The sequence below is a fragment of the Anopheles bellator genome, chromosome 2 (assembly GCF_943735745.2).
Source record: "Anopheles bellator chromosome 2, idAnoBellAS_SP24_06.2, whole genome shotgun sequence".
Taxonomy (NCBI): domain Eukaryota; kingdom Metazoa; phylum Arthropoda; class Insecta; order Diptera; family Culicidae; genus Anopheles; species Anopheles bellator.
Genome location: NC_071286.1, coordinates 73,419,927 through 73,436,999, shown reverse-complemented (window position 1 = coordinate 73,436,999; position 17,073 = coordinate 73,419,927). Strand labels below are relative to the sequence as shown.

The following is a 17,073-nucleotide window of genomic DNA, read 5'->3' as shown; positions in this document are numbered from 1 at the left end:
ACTCACGAAAACGTGCTTGACGACTCCCACATGATAAGAAAATAACTTTACAGTGCATGCAAAATGTGTTTCTGTTGTGTACTTTTGAATTTTTTCCTCGTGAGTTTTAAAAATGACGCACGCTGTTCCGTACAAATATTGTTTAAGTTTAAATATTCCCATGAATGAATTGCATTGATGGGGCTCTTTCTTTTAACGGTTTCAAAGGCCTGTGACGCATGCTTCCGTTAGCTCAGCCGCTTAGTAGTTAGCGCAGTTAGTTAGCGCAACTCTTTCTGTAGCAGTTATCAAGGCAGGCTGCGAAACTTCAAAATCAGCTGACAATCAGCTCGTGAGTTGGGACGTTCCCCTCACAATGCTCTCGAGGATCTGTCGGAATTTTCTTGGATGCGTTATCATCCGCGTTTTTGAGTGTGTTGATGTTGCTGTGTTATCATTAGCGCGCAGGTAGCATAGGCGAAAGTCAACTCACGAAGCATTCCGTGCTTGTTTGTTAAAAGAAGCTGTCACGGTCCGAGGGTTGGTGTCTCTGAAGTGAATACTGCACCGAGTGGACACGTTAACACCGGCAGCACTTTCCGCAGTGGCAAGCACGAACGGGGCGTCCCCCCTTTCTCGCCACATTCTTCGACAGGTGGCCAACAGGTCGTTTTGCTTCTGCCCGCGGGGTTTGGTAGGTGAAAGTTGTGCCTCCGTTGAGAACGTGAATTGCAATTTGTTGACTCTTACGTCACACGGTAGTGAGAATGAGAAGCTTGTGAGGTGAAATACGCGTCTTAGAGTCACTGTGCGCGGTCACGACAAATCATCAATAGCAGCAGTGCGCGCCCCGAACGGACATGGAAGTGGTGCCTACGCCGGAAGTGCTGACGGACGAGGATGTGCGGATTGTGGTGGAGAAGAGCCAGAAGGGGTGTGCCCAAATCATAGGCTACTCGGTGAATCGGTTAAGTGAGGAACCCATCGGTTACTTGGCTGCTCACTTGAAGCTGTGCGTCGAGCTGGCACCGGCGGCGGTCACCGTCAACGGGACCAGTGAAAGTTTCGAAAGTGATGGCCACAGTGCGTTCCGCAAACTGTCGTTTTTCGTTAAACTGCTACCGGAAACGAACCCAAAGCTAGCCGAGTACATCGTCGAAATGGGTTGCTTTGGGAAAGAAATCGACGTGTACTGTAGGCTGTTGCCGGAAATGGTGCGGCACACGCGAGAGATTGATCCGTTCGTTCCGGCCATTCTGCTGACCAAAGACCACAAGCTAATCGTGTGTGATGATCTAACGCAACAAGGCTACGGCATGATGAAAGCCCGGGGCTTGCTAGATCAGGCCCACATTGAAGTGGCTCTGCGAACGATCGCGAAGCTTCACGCCACATCGCTCATCCACGAGGAGCGCACCAATACACCGCTGGTCGAGACTTGCCGAAGGCTCGCTCGAAACGGGGCGGCGAGCATGCTGGAAGAAAATGTCTACATAAACCGTGACTCGTACGTAAGGACGACGAACCTGGAAAACTGCATACAGGTGTTGCGCGAGCTCACGAAACGGATCGACAAGTACCGGCAGTCGGACCAGCTGGACCACATACTGCATCAAATCCCGGTGCTGGTGCGCAAAATTTACGAATTTGCCAAACCCTCGAAAGTGTTTCGCAATGTGCTGAATCACGGGGACCTGTGGTGTAACAACATCATGTTCCGATACGAAGATAACGGTGCGACGGAACCAGGTACGGATTGATGGATGTGTAACGCTTAACACGACCTAATCGATCTCATTTTCCTTGCAGCACGACCCGTCGATGCGAAGCTAGTGGACTTTCAATTTTCACGCATCGCCCCACCGGCGTACGACGTCATGGCGCTGATTATGATCTCCACCCTGAGCACGTTCCGCAATCCGCTGATGGATCGTTGGAAGCGGGTGTACTATGACCATCTGAGGGCGTACCTGGCGGCAAACGGGTTGGATGTGGAGTCGGTGCTCCCGTGGACGACGTTCGTTGAGTCCTGCGGGCACTACCGGTTGGCGGGGTTGATTGAAAGCTGCATGTACTTCCACTGGCCGCCGGAACAGGATTGCTACGAGTTGGACGACAGCAGTGCGACGGATGATTTCGAGTGCAAAACCAATTCCACGGTGTTTGTGCGGGCTAGCATACGGGGTTTCGAAAAGTACGAGTCCTATCGATTACGGATCAGCGATATGATAACGCAGCTGGTAGATAACTTTATACTGCACCAATAGACAATATTAGACCATGGCCGTGGCGTAGCTATCGAGGCTAGAAAGTAATGTACCGTAGGAAAAAAAGACAGTTTTAGGTTTGGTGTGCAAGTTCTTTAGGAACGGTACCGTGTCTGTTGTTTGTTTTGTATTTTATTAATTATATTTACGTTGTTTACGTTTTACACGCAAGGAATGTAATTTTTATTACTACTTTTAGCGAGAGCCGTGTCAAATGAAATCATTACAACCGATGAGTGCGTGAGTTGCAGCTGTCAAACAACTAACGGCTCGCTCATTCTCACCGACTCACGTAGTGAGTATGCGGGAGCATCGAACCAAGGAGTATAAACCTCTATGTTTTTGTTGGAATGGTTTGATATGACTTTTCTCAGCTACAGGACGCTCTTTTGGCGGACACGAAATCAGCATAAAGCCTGGCAAGATGGAAGAATTGTGTTTGTGTTGCTTATCCGACGCCTCCGTTATGTACAGTGTCGTGATCGATTGCAGTTTCTCGCCCGAAGAATGCTACGAAAACGGCATTCCTCCAGACCGAACGGCCGTTCCGTTGGGCGAACTCTATTCGTCGGTACTGCAGCTATCGCCCACGACACCGGGCAGCGAAATTTGTGCCCGGTGTGTGGCGGTGCTGAAAGAGTACTATCTGTTTCGGGCACGGGCCCTAAAGTCCCACGAAGAGCTGCAGACCAAAGCGACCATTGCGAAGATCATCAGTCACCTCGAACAGAGCAGCAGCGTGGGCAGTGTCCGCCCGGAACGCGTAGAGGAGGACTTCGGAGAGGACGATGAACCGGAAGGTGACCGGTCCGACTCACGGTGCGCCAACGGCCCGTTCCGTTGTGCGGTGTGCCAGAAAATTTTCAAGATGCGTAAGCTGCTACTACGCCACGAACGAACCCACCGGGCGAAGGAACCGGATCACCACCAGGCGAAGGATCCGAATCAACGGTTTCACTGTCAGCACTGTGACAAACACTTTGCCTCCAAGGCATCCCTCTCTGGGCACGTTTCAAGAGCCCACCGTCAAGCGGCCCGCTTGTTGAGGGAATACAACGAAACCCAGGCAGCTCCGAAAAACTCGTTTCCGTGTGACCTGTGCTCGAAAATCTTCACCCGCCGCTCGTCACTGAACGTACACAAGACGATCCTGCACGCCGGCATTCGCGAGCACACGTGCCACGTCTGTAACCGTGCGTTTGGCAAGGAGGATTCCCTCAAGACCCACCTGGCACTGCACACGGGCAAACTGCACCGTTGCAAACTGTGCGGCAGGTCGTTCGCCAAGGCGAGCTTGCTGCGGAAACATCTCGAGCGACACGAATCGTCCGATGGGGGCCGCAAGTTTACGTGTGGTGTCTGCGCGAAAGGGTTCACCACGAAGGCCCACCTAACCGACCACGAGCTGATCCACGGCGACCAACGGCCGTTTACGTGCAATGTCTGTGGCAGCTGCTTCCGGCAGAAGCAGCAGCTGAAGGTACACAGCTATCAGCACGTTGGCAAACCGTTCCGATGCGGTGAGTGTAGTGCCGAGTTCGGCGTGCGGGCACGGCTTCAGTCCCACATGCGGACAAAGCACCGCGTGAAGGACCAACCGGCCAGTGGTGGCCAGTTGGAGCCTGAAGCTCCATCTCCAACGACGCAGCCTCTAATTACCAACGTGGTGCAGCCCGATTTTGGCGACAAAGTGGTGAATGAGGAGATTCTGGACGAGATCTGTTACCAGATCGATTCGAACCCGATCATCCTGCAAAACATCGAGGCCGACAGTATGAATCTCATCTGCAACAACACCGAACCGATCGTGTTCCTCGCGGACGGCAACAGTTATGCTCTTCTTTGATCGCCCCTTCACGTGCCACGATCACACTGGCCTGCCGGTTGACGATCGTATGATAACGACCGTGAGCGAGATATTTTCAGCCAACTGGCACACCGCTTATCTGTTGGTTGCGGAACAACGGCGTGATTTATGGAACCGCACTCCGCACGGTGCCGGCTTCTGGGTGGCCCACATCGGCGTACCGACGACAGTTGGCACCATGGACCCGGGGACGATCGGTCTTACGGAGCAGGACATTGAGGCGGTTGTGAAGAGCTACATCCAGGACAAGCGGAACCGTGTCAATGGCAAGTTCCGGCTCGTGTCGTATCAGGTTCGCCGGTTGAGCGACGAGCCAATCGGGTACCTCGGCGATCACTATCTGCTCGATGTGAACTTGCGCGAAAAGATGGTCCACTACACGCCGGAGGAGGAAGAGCAGTACGCCGAGGAGGAGTACATTAGCTTCTTCCTGAAGGTGCTGCCCGAGACGGTGCCCAAGCTGGCGGACTACATCCGGGAGATGGGTTGCTTCCGGAAGGAAATTCTGCTCTACAAACACCTGATCCCGCGGCTGCAGGACGTGATGATCGGTACGCGCCAGTTCGTGCCGACCGCGTACTACACGAAGGACGAGCGGATGGTGGTCTTTGAGAACCTCCGCACGGACGGGTACAGCATCGTGGAGGGCACGAAGAATCTGCTCGACTTTGACCATCTGAAAGTGGCGCTCCAAGCGGTCGCGAAGCTGCACGCCGCCTCGCTGATACTCGAGGAGCGCTCCGGAGCGCCCATCCCGAAGCTATTCGTGGGCTATCTGAACGAGAACGCGTACGTGGAGGAGAGCGATCACGTGCGCAAGCTGAACCTGGACAACGCGATCGTCGTGCTGTGCGAGATGATCAAGCGCATCGAGGCTTACGCCGCGTCGGACCGACTCGACGAGATACTGCGCAAGGTGCCCGCTATCGTGCGCAAGATTTATGACTTCTCCAAACCCTCGACCGTGTACCGGAACGTGCTGAACCATGGCGATCTGTGGAGCAATAATGTGATGTTCCGGTACGAGCTGGTTCCGACGAGTGTGGACCCCGACAACACCGATGGTACACCACGCGCCACGTACTTACGCTTTCGAGCATTGTGCTAAGCGTTTCTTTCTCCGTAGGACATCACCTGACTGAAGGTGAGCGAACCGCCTGCGATCGTGAGGATCAGGTAGAGTTGGAAGCGGCTGCAGCAGCGGCTGCGGTGGCGTCGGCAGCGGCCGCCACCAACGGTGGCCCCTTTCGGCGGCGTAAGCGTTCGTCGCTGAAAAAACTAAACCCGTACGAGGTGCTCAATCTGGGCAACTGGTCCGCACCGGGCGGTTCTCGGCCCGCGAGCTGCATACTGATCGACTTCCAAATTGCTCGCTACGCTCCGCCGGCATACGATGTGCTGTCGTTGCTCACGTCCACCACAACGCGCGCGTTCCGCGATCGGCACCTCGACGAGCTGCTCGACTCGTACTACGAGGCGTTGCGCGCCGAGCTGGACTGGTTCCACCGGGACGTGCGTGAGGTGTTTCCTCCGAGCGGCTTCGCGACGTACCGTGCCTCCTGCGATCAGTATCAGCTGCCGGGGCTGATCGATAGCGTCCTGTACCGGCACGTCACGATGCTGCCGGGCGAGTTGGTGGCCCGGTGCCGCGAGAAGCACCGTCTGCCCGGCAGCGAGCCGGTTGCTTGCGAGCGGGACGGGATGGACATTTGCCTCGAAGCGTGGACACAGTACCCCGACTATCGGTTGCTCATGACGGACATGCTGTCGGATTTGGTCGATCGCCATATACTGGCTGGTGGCGGTCGTTAGATGAATCTTTTAACGCGGGCCTCTATACTTGCAGCGAGTCCGCGTCGGGCGGCGTCCCCAGCACCGTCTCAGGCTGCGCTCGTTGACTTCCAGCTGGCCCGCTACGCACCACCGGCCCTGGACGTGTGGACACTGCTGACGCTGTGTACCGTGCGTGAGTTCCGCCGAACGTACGCCCAACCGTTGCTGGACCACTACTACGGTGCACTCCGGCAGAAGCTTTCGGACGCTGGCCAGATGGCCCCGGAGATGGTGCTACCGCGCGCCCAGTTCGACGACTCCTGCGCGCACTTTCGGCTGGCCGGTCTCATCGAAACGCTGCTGTTTAGCCACCTGACCCTCATACCGAAGCGTGTCGCCAAAAGCATGCTTCAGTCTTCGGAGAGCTTCGATGGGTTCTTGCGTGGCGAGGAAAAGGCACGTATCTGTCTGCGCTCCTTCGACGAGGATCCAACGTACCGCGAGCGGCTGACCGAGATGTTAACGGAGCTGGTCGAGGTGTACTGCTAACGGCGACGGCGGTGGCGGCTTCGGCTGTAATTAACGGTGAAAGGGGACGGAATCTAATAAAATATTCACGATACATGGCACGCGCACAATGGCGACATTCGACATTCCAATCACTGCTCGGGTTCGAATAGTGGCACTCCAACCGCTTCAGTCTCTGGGTTCAGTTCCGTACAGGCACACGCCGGCCAGCATGCGGTTCGCTGCCATGGTCAAAGAGTATCTCGTCAACTCGACGTTCCACGGCGTCAAGTTCATTGCCGATGATTCGTACCACGCGGCGGAACGCATCTTTTGGCTCGCTTGCGTGATCGTATCGTGGGTCGGATCGGCCTTTCTGATCGACGCCTCGCTCGAGGCGTTCCAAACCAGCGCAATCTCGTTCGTGGTCGAGACGAGCTACCGGGACTGGAACACCCGGTTCCCGGCCGTCGCGGTGTGCGAGATGCGCAACATGGAGCGCATCCAGGCCATCGCGGACCGACTGTGGGGCGAAGAGCACGACTTTGCGATGGAAGAGGTCCTGAACGAGATCGGTTACTTCCGGGGTGAGTCGTACCACACGATCAACGAGTGCACGGGCGAGGAGCGCGGTGAGAACTGCTTCTCGGACAACTTCACCGCTTACGCCCAAATGGTGCGCAGCTCGTGTGAGGAAACGCTGGAGAACTGCTCCTGGAATGGCAAGCCGTTCGAGTGTTGCCGCTACTTTCATCCGCTCGAGACGGAGCTGGGACTCTGCTATGCGGTCAACTCACTGCAGACGGCAGCGGCGGGTGTCCGGCTGAATATGGCCTCGAACAAGCACACGGGCCCCGGCAGGCTGACGATCACGGTGCTCACCGAAGCGTACGTGTATACGATCGGCGAGGAGGAGGTTCCGAACTTTGTGACGCCCAAGTCGGACGTGCTGCTGGTGGACCACTTCATCGCCTACCGGCGCCACATATCGGTCAAGGACATCGAGAACGACCCGGAAGCGAAGCAGGTAAGTGTCGAGCAGCGCCAGTGCCGGTTCCCGGACGAGAACAATCTGGACGTGCACAGGTTCTACAGCTACAGTGCCTGCTCGGTGCAGTGCCGGAAGGACAAGCAGCTGCGGGTGTGCAACTGCACCAACCATCTGATGCCCAACACTGGTAAGGCGGTCCGATCGGGGCAATCCGGGCAGATCCCGTAAAATGGTGCCCACCGTGTGTCCCGCAGATCCCGCCTTGAAGTGCAACATGTCCGGGTTGATGTGCCTCAACGAGCACTACGAAGACCTGACGATCGTCATCCCGAAGTGGTCCGTCGACCGGAAGGGCGTCGTCTGCGATTGTCTGCCGTCGTGCACCGAGCTGGACATCGGGATCGTGCACGATTCGCGGGCCAGCATCTTCGACGCGGAGCGCCGCTACTCGACCATCGAAATCAAACTGTCCGCTCTGCCGACGGAGCGCTACAAGCGTAACGTGGTACGCGGGCGCCTCGATCTGGTCGGTGAGTTTCGCGGTGCAGCCAGCCGTCGTGTTCCTTTTTTAAACTCCCTTCCTGTTTTCCTTGTGCCAGTTTCGGTCGGCGGTACGACGGGCCTCTTCGTGGGCGCCAGCTTGCTGTCGTTTGTGGAAATATTCTACTACTTCACCGTGCGGCCGTACGGCACTCGGCACCTGCGGAGACGGCAGCAGCATCCGTGAAGAAGCACCATAGTGCCAGTTGCCTGGAATAAAGCGACAAAATGGCGTCGAGTGGCCCTCCAAATGCATTCTCTCTGCGTATGTGTGTGGTAATGAAATGTGGAACCGGTCCCCCGTGGGGTGAACACAATCCACACCGCCGCCGTCGCCCGAGTGGCCTATTATTGGTGACTAACGGCCGAGATGGTGCCGATGCGCGCGCCGCACGGTCACGTGTTGGTCGCGTGTCGCGTACGGCGGGAGTGCCCAGGGGGTCAGATATCGAACTCGTCCAAAAACGGTCCCCCGCGCGCGGTAGAGTAGAGTTCGTTAATGAGGCCAACACGTGGCCGGTGACGTGTATTGTCCTTAAAGCCGAACCCAACTCACGGGCCCTGAACTCGTACGCAGACACATCGTACAGCCGCAGCCGGCCGGCAGCTAATTCGTTGTAAGTAATTCATATTCCGAATAAAAATCTGAATCGCGCGGGACAAGGCAGAGACACGGAACACCAGATGTTCCGGGCCCTCCCGTTTTCTCACATCTGCGCTTCGGCGCTTCGCCCGATCCGCCCGGTTCGTCCGCGTGTCGGCGAGGAGTCACTTTTTGATCGCTAATTGAATGCGCCATGGCCCCGCCGTCTGTGTGCGTGTTTACAAAACAAATGGAACAGAAATGTGTGCTGCTCCTGATCCGGCTCCGGCTGCTGCTTCACTAATGCACTTACCCCGAGCCCTTTCCGTTTTGGAGGACAGATGGTCCGCGCTCAGCGGCGAAGAGTTGTGAACTCAGGGCACAGATTTATCGCGTGTGGCCGCCAGGCAACCTAAACTTAATAATAATCTAATTTCTAATTCCGTTCTCGGCTCTTTCAATTCATCGAACCTTTCGGGACGCGAAATACGGTCGCGATTGACCAGCGTGATCCGAAGCACCTCCGGTCGACCGGTGTGTCACTTAATTAATCAATTTACCCAAAGATCCTGTGGCAGGAGGGCCACGCTTCCAACTCAAGCACCGCCACAATCGAGCGAAAAGGAGCAGTAATTCACGAAACTTCGAGTGCCCGGCCGACGAAGGGGAGGCGCAATCCTCATCGTCGGCCCATGAATACTTAAAGTCTCTCCGGCGAAAGGTATCCGGCATTGGATTCGGAACACAGCGGGACGTAACTAAGTCCCCTTGCCGTCCCCGTTCGGACGGCGTCGCGTAGAAAGTGTGAGAAAATGACTGCCGGAGAGGGAACGCCGCGGAACGAGCCGCACCCTGCCGACGGAATTCACACACATGCCCGCCCCGCCGTGGGTTGGCCGCTTGCCAAAGAGAACCCCCCTAAACGAGCCGTGGGTTGAAGAAATTCTCAATCAATGCCCCTTAATGCGGTGGGGAGTTTATTAATATTTTTCAACCAGGCAATGGCGGCAATCCGTTCCATCCGCTCGGGCACGTGCAAGAGAGTTGGCCCTGCTTTTGGGCTTTGGAGATAGGCCAAGAATCCCACAAAGCGCGATGGATGGCCGAAGCCACCATGGTCACACGCACTCCCGATGCCGACGAAACAGATAACCGGGTGCATCCAGGTGTCCGGCCCGAACCGAGAAACTGGCCCGCGTTATCAGGCACGGCACGGCGGTTTTTTACACGGTGATTCCGTGACAATTCCACAATCAAGATCCAAGTGACGGCTTACCGGAATTAATTACCGGCCTCGCGCGGTACGACTCCGATAAGGTCTACGCCACGCCACGGATCCAATTGGTGATAGGAGAGTGCGGCCCGCGATAAGCGCGCCGGTACACTCGAACTCGGGGAAGTGGTGGCGTAACCAGGTTGGCACACCTGTTCCCCGGGCGGGTTTATGGTGGCCGTGTTGTTGTACCCGCAGATAGTGGAGTTTAGCTTTCTTATCACCACCGACGGCCACCGAGTGCACCGAATGGCGAGTATGGGCGCGCGCGCGGACATGCCACTTGAATGTCCCCGGAGGCCACCACCCGGGGTAAGAAAGTGGTATGCGTCACCGTATCGCACGGGGCCTTCGCGGCGAGTGCTTGTGTACCCTGCTAGATTGCTATCGCGGGCAACGGGGTGACGAACGCGACGAACGAGAATGTACTTAAGACCGTGGCCGCGTGAGTCGCAAAGTCATGCCCTGAGAGTGCCGCGGTGTTTCCGTTGTTTTTTTTCCTTGGCCCGCGCACCTTTCTCGCAGGTGTTCGACCTGCGAGGAAAGGCACTAGGTGCTGATAAGACGCTCTATTTTCTACCTTATCGATGTCTCCTACCGGTCCGTGTGTCCGCAGCAGTATAAAAATTGTCTTCCGATGACGCACTTTTATTCTGCCGGCGGGTCCAGAGCAGGCCGATTTGCTTCCGGGGTGCCGGATGGCACGCAATCTCCATTAAGGCCCTTCCAGTCGGGTCCGGGGACCACCACCACGGCACTCGAGAGCATTACTCTCCGTGGAAAATTAATACATCAAACGTGTAATAAAAACCGAATTCCCCGGCGACCGGCCTGGACTGGCCTGCCCTAGCCTAGCCTAGCGAGCGAGCGAGCAGCTGCGCAGGCAAATTGTATTAGAAAAGCCGGAGGGGATTCAGGGGCAGATGCGGCGTTCGTTTGCGAACCGGGCGCGGTCGCAATCGCCGGCCCCGGATGATCTCGGGCCCGTGGAGAGCGAGAGAGTTTGGCAGATGCAACAACGCGCCCGGCGCGACAGTTGGCACGGCCGGCCGGGCGGCGCGCTATCGGGGGCAAATATTGGACCAACTGTTCAATTTCCTCCGGCCGCGACGTTAAACAAGATGTCACTAATTGCATCGGCTGTCGTCGTCGTCGTCGTCGCGCCGTCCACCGGCATTCGCCGTTATGGTGCCGGTAAATTTGCCGGAAAAACAATGAACCCTTCCCGTGCGAAGGGAAGTGTGGCACCATTTGGTGGGTCACAGAGCGGGTTGAACGGAACGGATTTGAGTTTACTTTCAAACTCCCAACGCGCGCGGCCCGACATTAGCAAATTGACTAAATTGAGGTACGGTACGGGGTGGCGGCGCCCCTAGGCGAATGGGATTGGATTTTTCAACATCACACATTCCGCGCGCCCAGCGCGTTGACCCTTCACGAGACGAGATGGTCCCTCTGATGCCAGGAACTGTGTACGCGCGCGCCCGGGCACATATCATTGCAGCTGCACGGCTCGCCGTGAAGGACAAGGCGACAAGGCGCCTGAATGGCACTCCCGTCGCTCGTTCGCTCGCTCGTGACGCTGTGGATCGATCTCGAACTGGGTGTGGGCCCAACACGTCACACCAACGCCCGGCGGGCGCGCGGGCGTCGCGTACACAATGGGGACATCACTCAGCGCGGGCAGATTCGGAACACGTGCAACGACCACTCCCGGGGGCGAGTGCCAGGCGCGCGCGCGAATGGTGGCACGATTTTATGTGGCTGAATGTGACCACAGCGGACAGCGAGCTGCGGACCAAAATCGTCTCCTCGAACGGTGAAATATGACCTTGTTGTTGTTGTTGTTGGGTGCGTGTTTCGGATGGGCGAACGGATGTGCTGCTGCGCTGTCTTCTGCTTTTGAGTTCTTATATTTACCATCGACATTTCTTGTACTACAAACAATTTATATATTCATAATAATTTACTTCTTTCGTGCCCCTCATCATTATCGGCGGTGTCGCGGGACACGCGCTTACGGAAGGATTACTTAATGCGAAGTTCAACGGTGTCAGTACGCAACTTAAGCAAGGGGTTGCGCTGCGTCGAGAAATGATGCCATTACGGGTGGCCTATTACATCTTCAACCCTTTCTCTCTCTCTCTCTCTCTGAAAGTCTCTTATTTCCTATACACATGAGTTGCACACACCCGCACGCACTATACATGCCCCGATCGGTATGTATACCCGTGCGGTCAGTGAGTAGTAAGCAAAAGTAAAAGAAAACCCTACACAGATTCAGCGCCATTTCCGTGTCACGTGTGACCCTAAGCTCCTTGCCTCGGCTCTCTTTTGAGTATGAGTGTATCTTTTACTCGCTTCATAATCGTTTACCTTGTGTTATCATCAAACCACACACACACACACATATTCCTACGGATCACAGAACATTAAATGGAATTAAAATTAAAAGTTACCTTTTGCATCATTATAGTAGTGCGCGCGCGTGTTTCTCTCTGGCCTTTTTCGCTCTACATTCGACCCGCCGACCAACGTCGTCCCCCACTGGGGGACCGTCCATCACACACAAAAGCGGCTTCCGTCCCTGTGTTCCCGTGTCCTCCTCCCCCACGCTTCACGCTTGGAACCCCTTCGAAGCCCACGGGCCCCAATCCGAGCGAGGCCACGGAGAAGGAAGTGGACCAAGCGAACCTTCTCTACCGCTTCTGCTTCATCTTCGCTGAGGTTCTTCTCCCACACCGGACGGGGATCGGAAGGGGGCTTTATTGCACCGCTACAGTCGGGACGCGTGGAGTGACCCCGCCATATAGCATGACGAAACGCGACGGTTCACCTTTTACCGCGCTCCTCCTAGCACGAGGGCATCTCTTTGTCGTTCATCTGGTGGAGAGAAAGAAAATAAACCACGTTCGTTAGTTCGCTCGATTGCCTTGCGTTGCGTGCTCTGTTGCGGTGGTGGGGCCTTTTGGGTGGACACGGCCGCGTTCGATCACCGAACACCTGCATCTGACTCGGGCGGCACGATAAGAAGCGAGTGGGGAGCGAACAAACTGATACCACTTTCTAGCTTTTCATCTTAATTGATCGACCACCAGAGCTGCCCCTGGAGACGGACATGAACGCGAGGAGCCAGTTTTGTGGGAGTATCCGCATCATGCCCCCCCTTTTGAGTGTGACTTTCTATTTCCCACATCTCTCTTTCGCCGCCGGGCCACGGGTTTTCTGACGACCGGATGACGCGCGGAAGAGTGTGTGGCAACGAGGTACTCCCTCACTCCGCCGGCACTGAACCCATTTCGGCGTCAATAAATCAATCAAAGGGCAGTGCGAAAAACTCCCGGATCGGATTTTCTTTCGCACGGAAAGTCTCATTTCTGGACCACAAACCAGCGTCGTTCACGACACCGGGTGCCGCTGTGGAGCAAACTGGACGAAACATGGGGCCACACGTTGGCACACGTGTTTGCTGTGCGCGCAGCGTCAGGAGTCGTGACCATTTGTGGCCGCGCGCGTCCACCATCTTCGCAACCAGCGCCAAATCGTTTTCTTCACACAAGTTGATGGCCATGAGTGGCAGGCACGCCGCCGGCGGATCGGAGGGGAGCGAGACACCAACCATCTTTGCGCGCCCCGTTTCGAAGACCTCGATCTCGCGCGCCCCATGGCCACAGAAGAGTGTGGCGGTGGTGATCGTTTTCGTGTCTCTTCCTCTCTCTCTCTTTCGCTCCCTGGCCACCGGAGGCGGGTGCTTTGGTTTTGCAGCGAACGGTACCTGAGAAAATGGGCGAGATTGGGCGTGTGGGGGTTGTTGTCTCTCCGCCGATCGGAGATTGTTACCGGGGTGTATCCGTGGCCAGGTAATCCGCGAATCGTGCCACAAAGAAGTATTCGCGAATATTCCCCGCGCAATGGGATGGAGGGAAAGATGAAAGTTGCAGGAAAATGGTTCGCCACGGCGCCAACATTCAAATGATGCCGGGTGGAGCTGACGGATTCCGTTCCTTAGGGTTCCATCAACGGCGCGGCGCCCAGGGGGGTGATAAAATATACATAACACATTTGTCTGCGCGCCCGTGCATTGGCCGACGCCAATTTCAGTGCGGGGGGGCGCTTCGTCGCATTTAAATTGCTAAATACGAGCAGCAGTCAACCCTGGGACGCGCCTCAAAGCAGAGACCCTCTTGAATCGGGTACGGGGCAAAGGAGTTTTCATGGCCAAATGGCCACGTGAGAAACTGCTGAGTGCCGGGCGCTGTACTTTCCGACAGGGGGAGCTGCACGATCGAGAAATTAAGGAGCCAGTGACCGGGTGGCCGAAAGTTCATAAATAACGCCCAGGACGGGAACAGATGGGTAGCCAAAACAGCAGCGCCACCGACGTCACGTTGGTGGCGTTGTTTGGCTGTAAATAGGTTAAGTGAATAGATCGGCGGTTATGGCGGCGCTTGTTTACACAAGTCCGCGCCCGCGCGCTCGTCTATTAATGCCGGGTGGTGCCAACTATACGCACACTGTCCGCGGCCGCAGCAGGGCCGAACCTTAGTCAGTGTTAGTGGCTTCATTTCAATATCTTCTGGAAATGCAGGTGTTCAGCAGAGTCAGTTTGCTTCACAGCTCACTGGCGCCGTTAAAACGCACCCCTCCGCGCGCGGTCACCCTTTCGTTACGGACCGGGCTGAGCGCGGGAGAGAGAGAGAGAGAGAGAGAGAGACAAGAGGAGTGCGACTGCAAGACAGAGTAAGCGGGAGAGAGAGAGCGGCGAGCGAGCGTGCGAGAGCAGGAGACGAATGTTGATTTTCTTGGACCATTGGGAGAGACACCCGAAGTCGAGGAGAAGGGCGAGGCGGGGAACAGCAAACGTCGTCGTCGTCGTCGCCGTCGCCGTCGACGACGGGGAAGCTTAGATTTTAATTTATGCGACGCCAGGCTAGCTTGGATGACGGCGCGCGGCGTGAATGACAGCGAAACGAAATGCAGCATTCAACGCCTGCTATGCGACACATTTGCTGCAGGTGCATAGCCAACCAACCATAGTCCCCGGCTGCCCTTATTTGCGTAGCATACTTCTGGGTACGTACCACCGTCGTTTCGCTGGCGGCAGAAGAGCTGGAATTTGTCGTGGAGGTGGCCACGTTGCTGCCGGTGGTGGTGGTGATGCCGCTGGTTGCCAGGATGGTGTTGGGCGCGGGAGGACGAACCCCCAAGGGCTGCCTCAAGGGTTCGACCGGCGCAGATGCATCCATCGAGGCATCGGCATGCGCCAGAGTGTTCTGCAGCTCGCAGATATAGTCGATAACGTTTTGTATCACCTCCAGCTTGGACATTTTGCGGTCCTTCGCCATGAACGGGACCAGGTCCTTCAGCTTCGACAGGTACATTTGGATTTCCGGTCCGTTCTCCACCTCTCGGTGGCGGTGCCGGACCCGCCCGGACGCAATGGCCGGAACAGAGGCTCCCGTAGCACAAACGGCAGTGATGGCTTTCATTGTACCTTTGTTTTTTGGGCTTTTCGGAGCAAACACGACCCAGAGACGCTCGTTTTACACCTTTTTAAACTGCACACACGAAACGGGTACGAGTGGTGGTGGCTCGTCCTCACAAAGAACGCACAACCGGGGTCACTATCTTTCGCGAGCACTTTTATCCTTTCCGCGAAGGCTGCTACGATTTCACTTTGCTGCGTTGTCAGCGAAACATGGATGGCGTCAGGCAGTGGCGATGAAGTGGCGAAGAAGAATGGCGATTTCTTTTTACGTTTCTACCAGTTTTGCCAACAGAGACTAGGAACGCAGAGAGAGAGAAAAGTTTCTCTCTCTCAGAGAAGAGAGAGATAAAAGTTTCTCTCGCTCTCTCTCGTTTCGTGTTCGGGATTTTCGTAGGTTGAATCGGGATTTTTGAGATGAAAAATTGTTGAAATTTCTGAGGCTTTGCATATGAATCCCTGAATAATCACTGAACGGAGTTAATTCGCTAATTCAACTTTGAAACGAAATGAGTACGACAGAAACAAGCGTTCGCTCGCATTTTGGTTTGAAGTTTTGCTGAGCGCGCCGTTCGCAGTTCGCAGCTCTGCAGGAGAACAGTCCAGCGAAAGAGAGAGACGAAGAGGGAAAGAGAGCGCGCATGCCCCGGTGGGTAATTCCCACGAAAGGCGCGCTCTCTTTATTCGCTCTCCGCTATTTTGACACACTCTCTCCGATCGGCCTGTTTGTGTCAAAACATTAGATAAACTCCTTTTTTTTCCTTCCCACCGCGAAATGGCAACAATACAATACTTTTATGCGGAAAAATGTTGCCATACTTGACACGATTTTTCGTTAAACAGTTCATCGTTGAAATAAAGGTCGTTTAGTAATTTTGAAGGCATTCCAAACGCACAGCTAATATTGTGTCATTAAAGACCAAGACCGAGGGTTTTCCTCTCCGTTGGTCGTCGCGCTTCTTGCTTGGGCCGTCCGGGGAACATTTTTCTATTAAAAGCCCACAAAACATGTTCCTCTGGGGTCACAAGTGGATTTAAACCCCCGTATCGCCGGCCGCGGCCCTGCTGTACGGCCGAAGAAGGGCAGTACCGTGTGAGAAAGCAAGAACAAGGAACCACCGGCCCAACCCGACCCCGGGGAGGACTCGATTCCCACACACAGCCAGCAGCGAGCCACAATCTCCCATGCAAACAAAGCCCACCAAGGAGCCTTCCTGGAGGTGATGAGACGCGCACAAGTGTTCAAGCGAATGACCAGCCGAAAGCAAACCCAGCGATAGGGCCCTTGTCCGCCATGCGTGAGTTGTGGGCTTCCAGGAACCATGTAAAGCGTAACGTCGCGCAGAACGAGATAAAGGATGTAAGAACGCAGCTGAACAGGAGAGAGAGCGAGAGAGCAACGAGAGAGAAGGAGTGCAGACGTCGAAAGTTCAAAAGTAGCGGTCCCAGGAAAGAAGGCATGAGAAACAAGTTATGAATCTCTCACCCTCACCTTGGAATCCGCCGCCTCCTGATCGCTGACGCCGTCCGACGAGCCGTGCGAGATGCATTCTTCTTCTTCGCTTGTGGAGTGTATTTTATGGGGTTGTTCATCTCTTTAAGGTGGCTCCGGCCGGCGATGTGTAGGCCAGGCGCGGGTTCTTATGCGAAGCTTGGTGTTTCCTGTTGAGCCGTCGCCGGCACCACCGTCTTGGCCCCTCGTTTCCTCCCCGAACGCGCAAACACAAGTGTTTCAAAAGGCGGACCATTGTGGAAAGGAAAAACCGAGGAACGGTCATGCCTTTTTCTTACGCTTCGCCCGCCCTGGG

General features: G+C 55.6%; 5 protein-coding genes across 6 annotated transcripts; 4 read left to right on the top strand and 1 right to left on the bottom strand.

Moving 5' to 3' along the window:
• The first annotated feature begins 346 nt into the window (after positions 1 to 346).
• LOC131211603 (uncharacterized) lies at positions 347 to 2,407 on the top strand. Its single transcript, XM_058205153.1, has 2 exons — positions 347 to 1,728; positions 1,789 to 2,407. Exons 1-2 carry the CDS (start codon positions 840 to 842, stop codon positions 2,244 to 2,246), a joined length of 1,347 nt encoding a protein of 448 aa, XP_058061136.1. The 5' UTR covers positions 347 to 839; the 3' UTR covers positions 2,247 to 2,407.
• A 305-nt stretch (positions 2,408 to 2,712) lies between these two features.
• LOC131208020 (oocyte zinc finger protein XlCOF6-like) lies at positions 2,713 to 4,092 on the top strand. The gene has a single exon (XM_058200663.1). The coding sequence runs from the start codon at positions 2,713 to 2,715 to the stop codon at positions 4,090 to 4,092; it is 1,380 nt and encodes a 459-aa protein (XP_058056646.1).
• A 199-nt stretch (positions 4,093 to 4,291) lies between these two features.
• LOC131211602 (uncharacterized) lies at positions 4,292 to 6,508 on the top strand. 2 transcript variants are annotated; one of them, XM_058205152.1, is made up of 3 exons: positions 4,292 to 5,177; positions 5,240 to 5,257; positions 5,960 to 6,508. In XM_058205152.1, exons 1-3 carry the CDS (start codon positions 4,292 to 4,294, stop codon positions 6,433 to 6,435), a joined length of 1,380 nt encoding a protein of 459 aa, XP_058061135.1. In that variant the 3' UTR covers positions 6,436 to 6,508. The 2 variants fall into 2 exon arrangements, with proteins under 2 accessions (XP_058061135.1, XP_058061134.1); XM_058205151.1 differs by having other exon boundaries at positions 5,240 to 6,037.
• A 117-nt stretch (positions 6,509 to 6,625) lies between these two features.
• Positions 6,626 to 8,143, top strand: LOC131210642 (pickpocket protein 28). Its single transcript, XM_058203919.1, has 3 exons — positions 6,626 to 7,571; positions 7,639 to 7,914; positions 7,984 to 8,143. The coding sequence occupies exons 1-3, from the start codon at positions 6,626 to 6,628 to the stop codon at positions 8,109 to 8,111; spliced, it is 1,350 nt and encodes a 449-aa protein (XP_058059902.1). The 3' UTR covers positions 8,112 to 8,143.
• Positions 8,144 to 11,692: 3,549 nt separating this feature from the next.
• Positions 11,693 to 15,425, bottom strand: LOC131209477 (protein extra-macrochaetae). The gene is made up of 2 exons (XM_058202555.1): positions 14,862 to 15,425; positions 11,693 to 12,663 (listed from the first exon to the last, which is right to left on the bottom strand). Exons 1-2 carry the CDS (start codon positions 15,267 to 15,269, stop codon positions 12,634 to 12,636), a joined length of 438 nt encoding a protein of 145 aa, XP_058058538.1. The 5' UTR covers positions 15,270 to 15,425; the 3' UTR covers positions 11,693 to 12,633.
• Between the last annotated feature and the right edge of the window lie 1,648 nt (positions 15,426 to 17,073).

Coding starts and splice junctions, on each gene's coding strand:
- LOC131211602 (XM_058205151.1), top strand. CDS start 4,292: ATGGACCCGGGGACGATCGGTCTTACGGAGCAGGACATTGAGGCGGTT. Junction 5,178..5,239: donor GGACCCCGACAACACCGATG/GTACACCACGCG, acceptor CTTTCTCCGTAG/GACATCACCTGACTGAAGGT.
- LOC131210642 (XM_058203919.1), top strand. CDS start 6,626: ATGCGGTTCGCTGCCATGGTCAAAGAGTATCTCGTCAACTCGACGTTC. Junction 7,572..7,638: donor CCATCTGATGCCCAACACTG/GTAAGGCGGTCC, acceptor TGTGTCCCGCAG/ATCCCGCCTTGAAGTGCAAC. Junction 7,915..7,983: donor CGGGCGCCTCGATCTGGTCG/GTGAGTTTCGCG, acceptor TCCTTGTGCCAG/TTTCGGTCGGCGGTACGACG.
- LOC131209477 (XM_058202555.1), bottom strand. CDS start 15,269: ATGAAAGCCATCACTGCCGTTTGTGCTACGGGAGCCTCTGTTCCGGCC. Junction 12,664..14,861: donor CCGCCAGCGAAACGACGGTG/GTACGTACCCAG, acceptor TCTCTCCACCAG/ATGAACGACAAAGAGATGCC.
- LOC131208020 (XM_058200663.1), top strand. CDS start 2,713: ATGTACAGTGTCGTGATCGATTGCAGTTTCTCGCCCGAAGAATGCTAC.
- LOC131211603 (XM_058205153.1), top strand. CDS start 840: ATGGAAGTGGTGCCTACGCCGGAAGTGCTGACGGACGAGGATGTGCGG. Junction 1,729..1,788: donor TAACGGTGCGACGGAACCAG/GTACGGATTGAT, acceptor TTTTCCTTGCAG/CACGACCCGTCGATGCGAAG.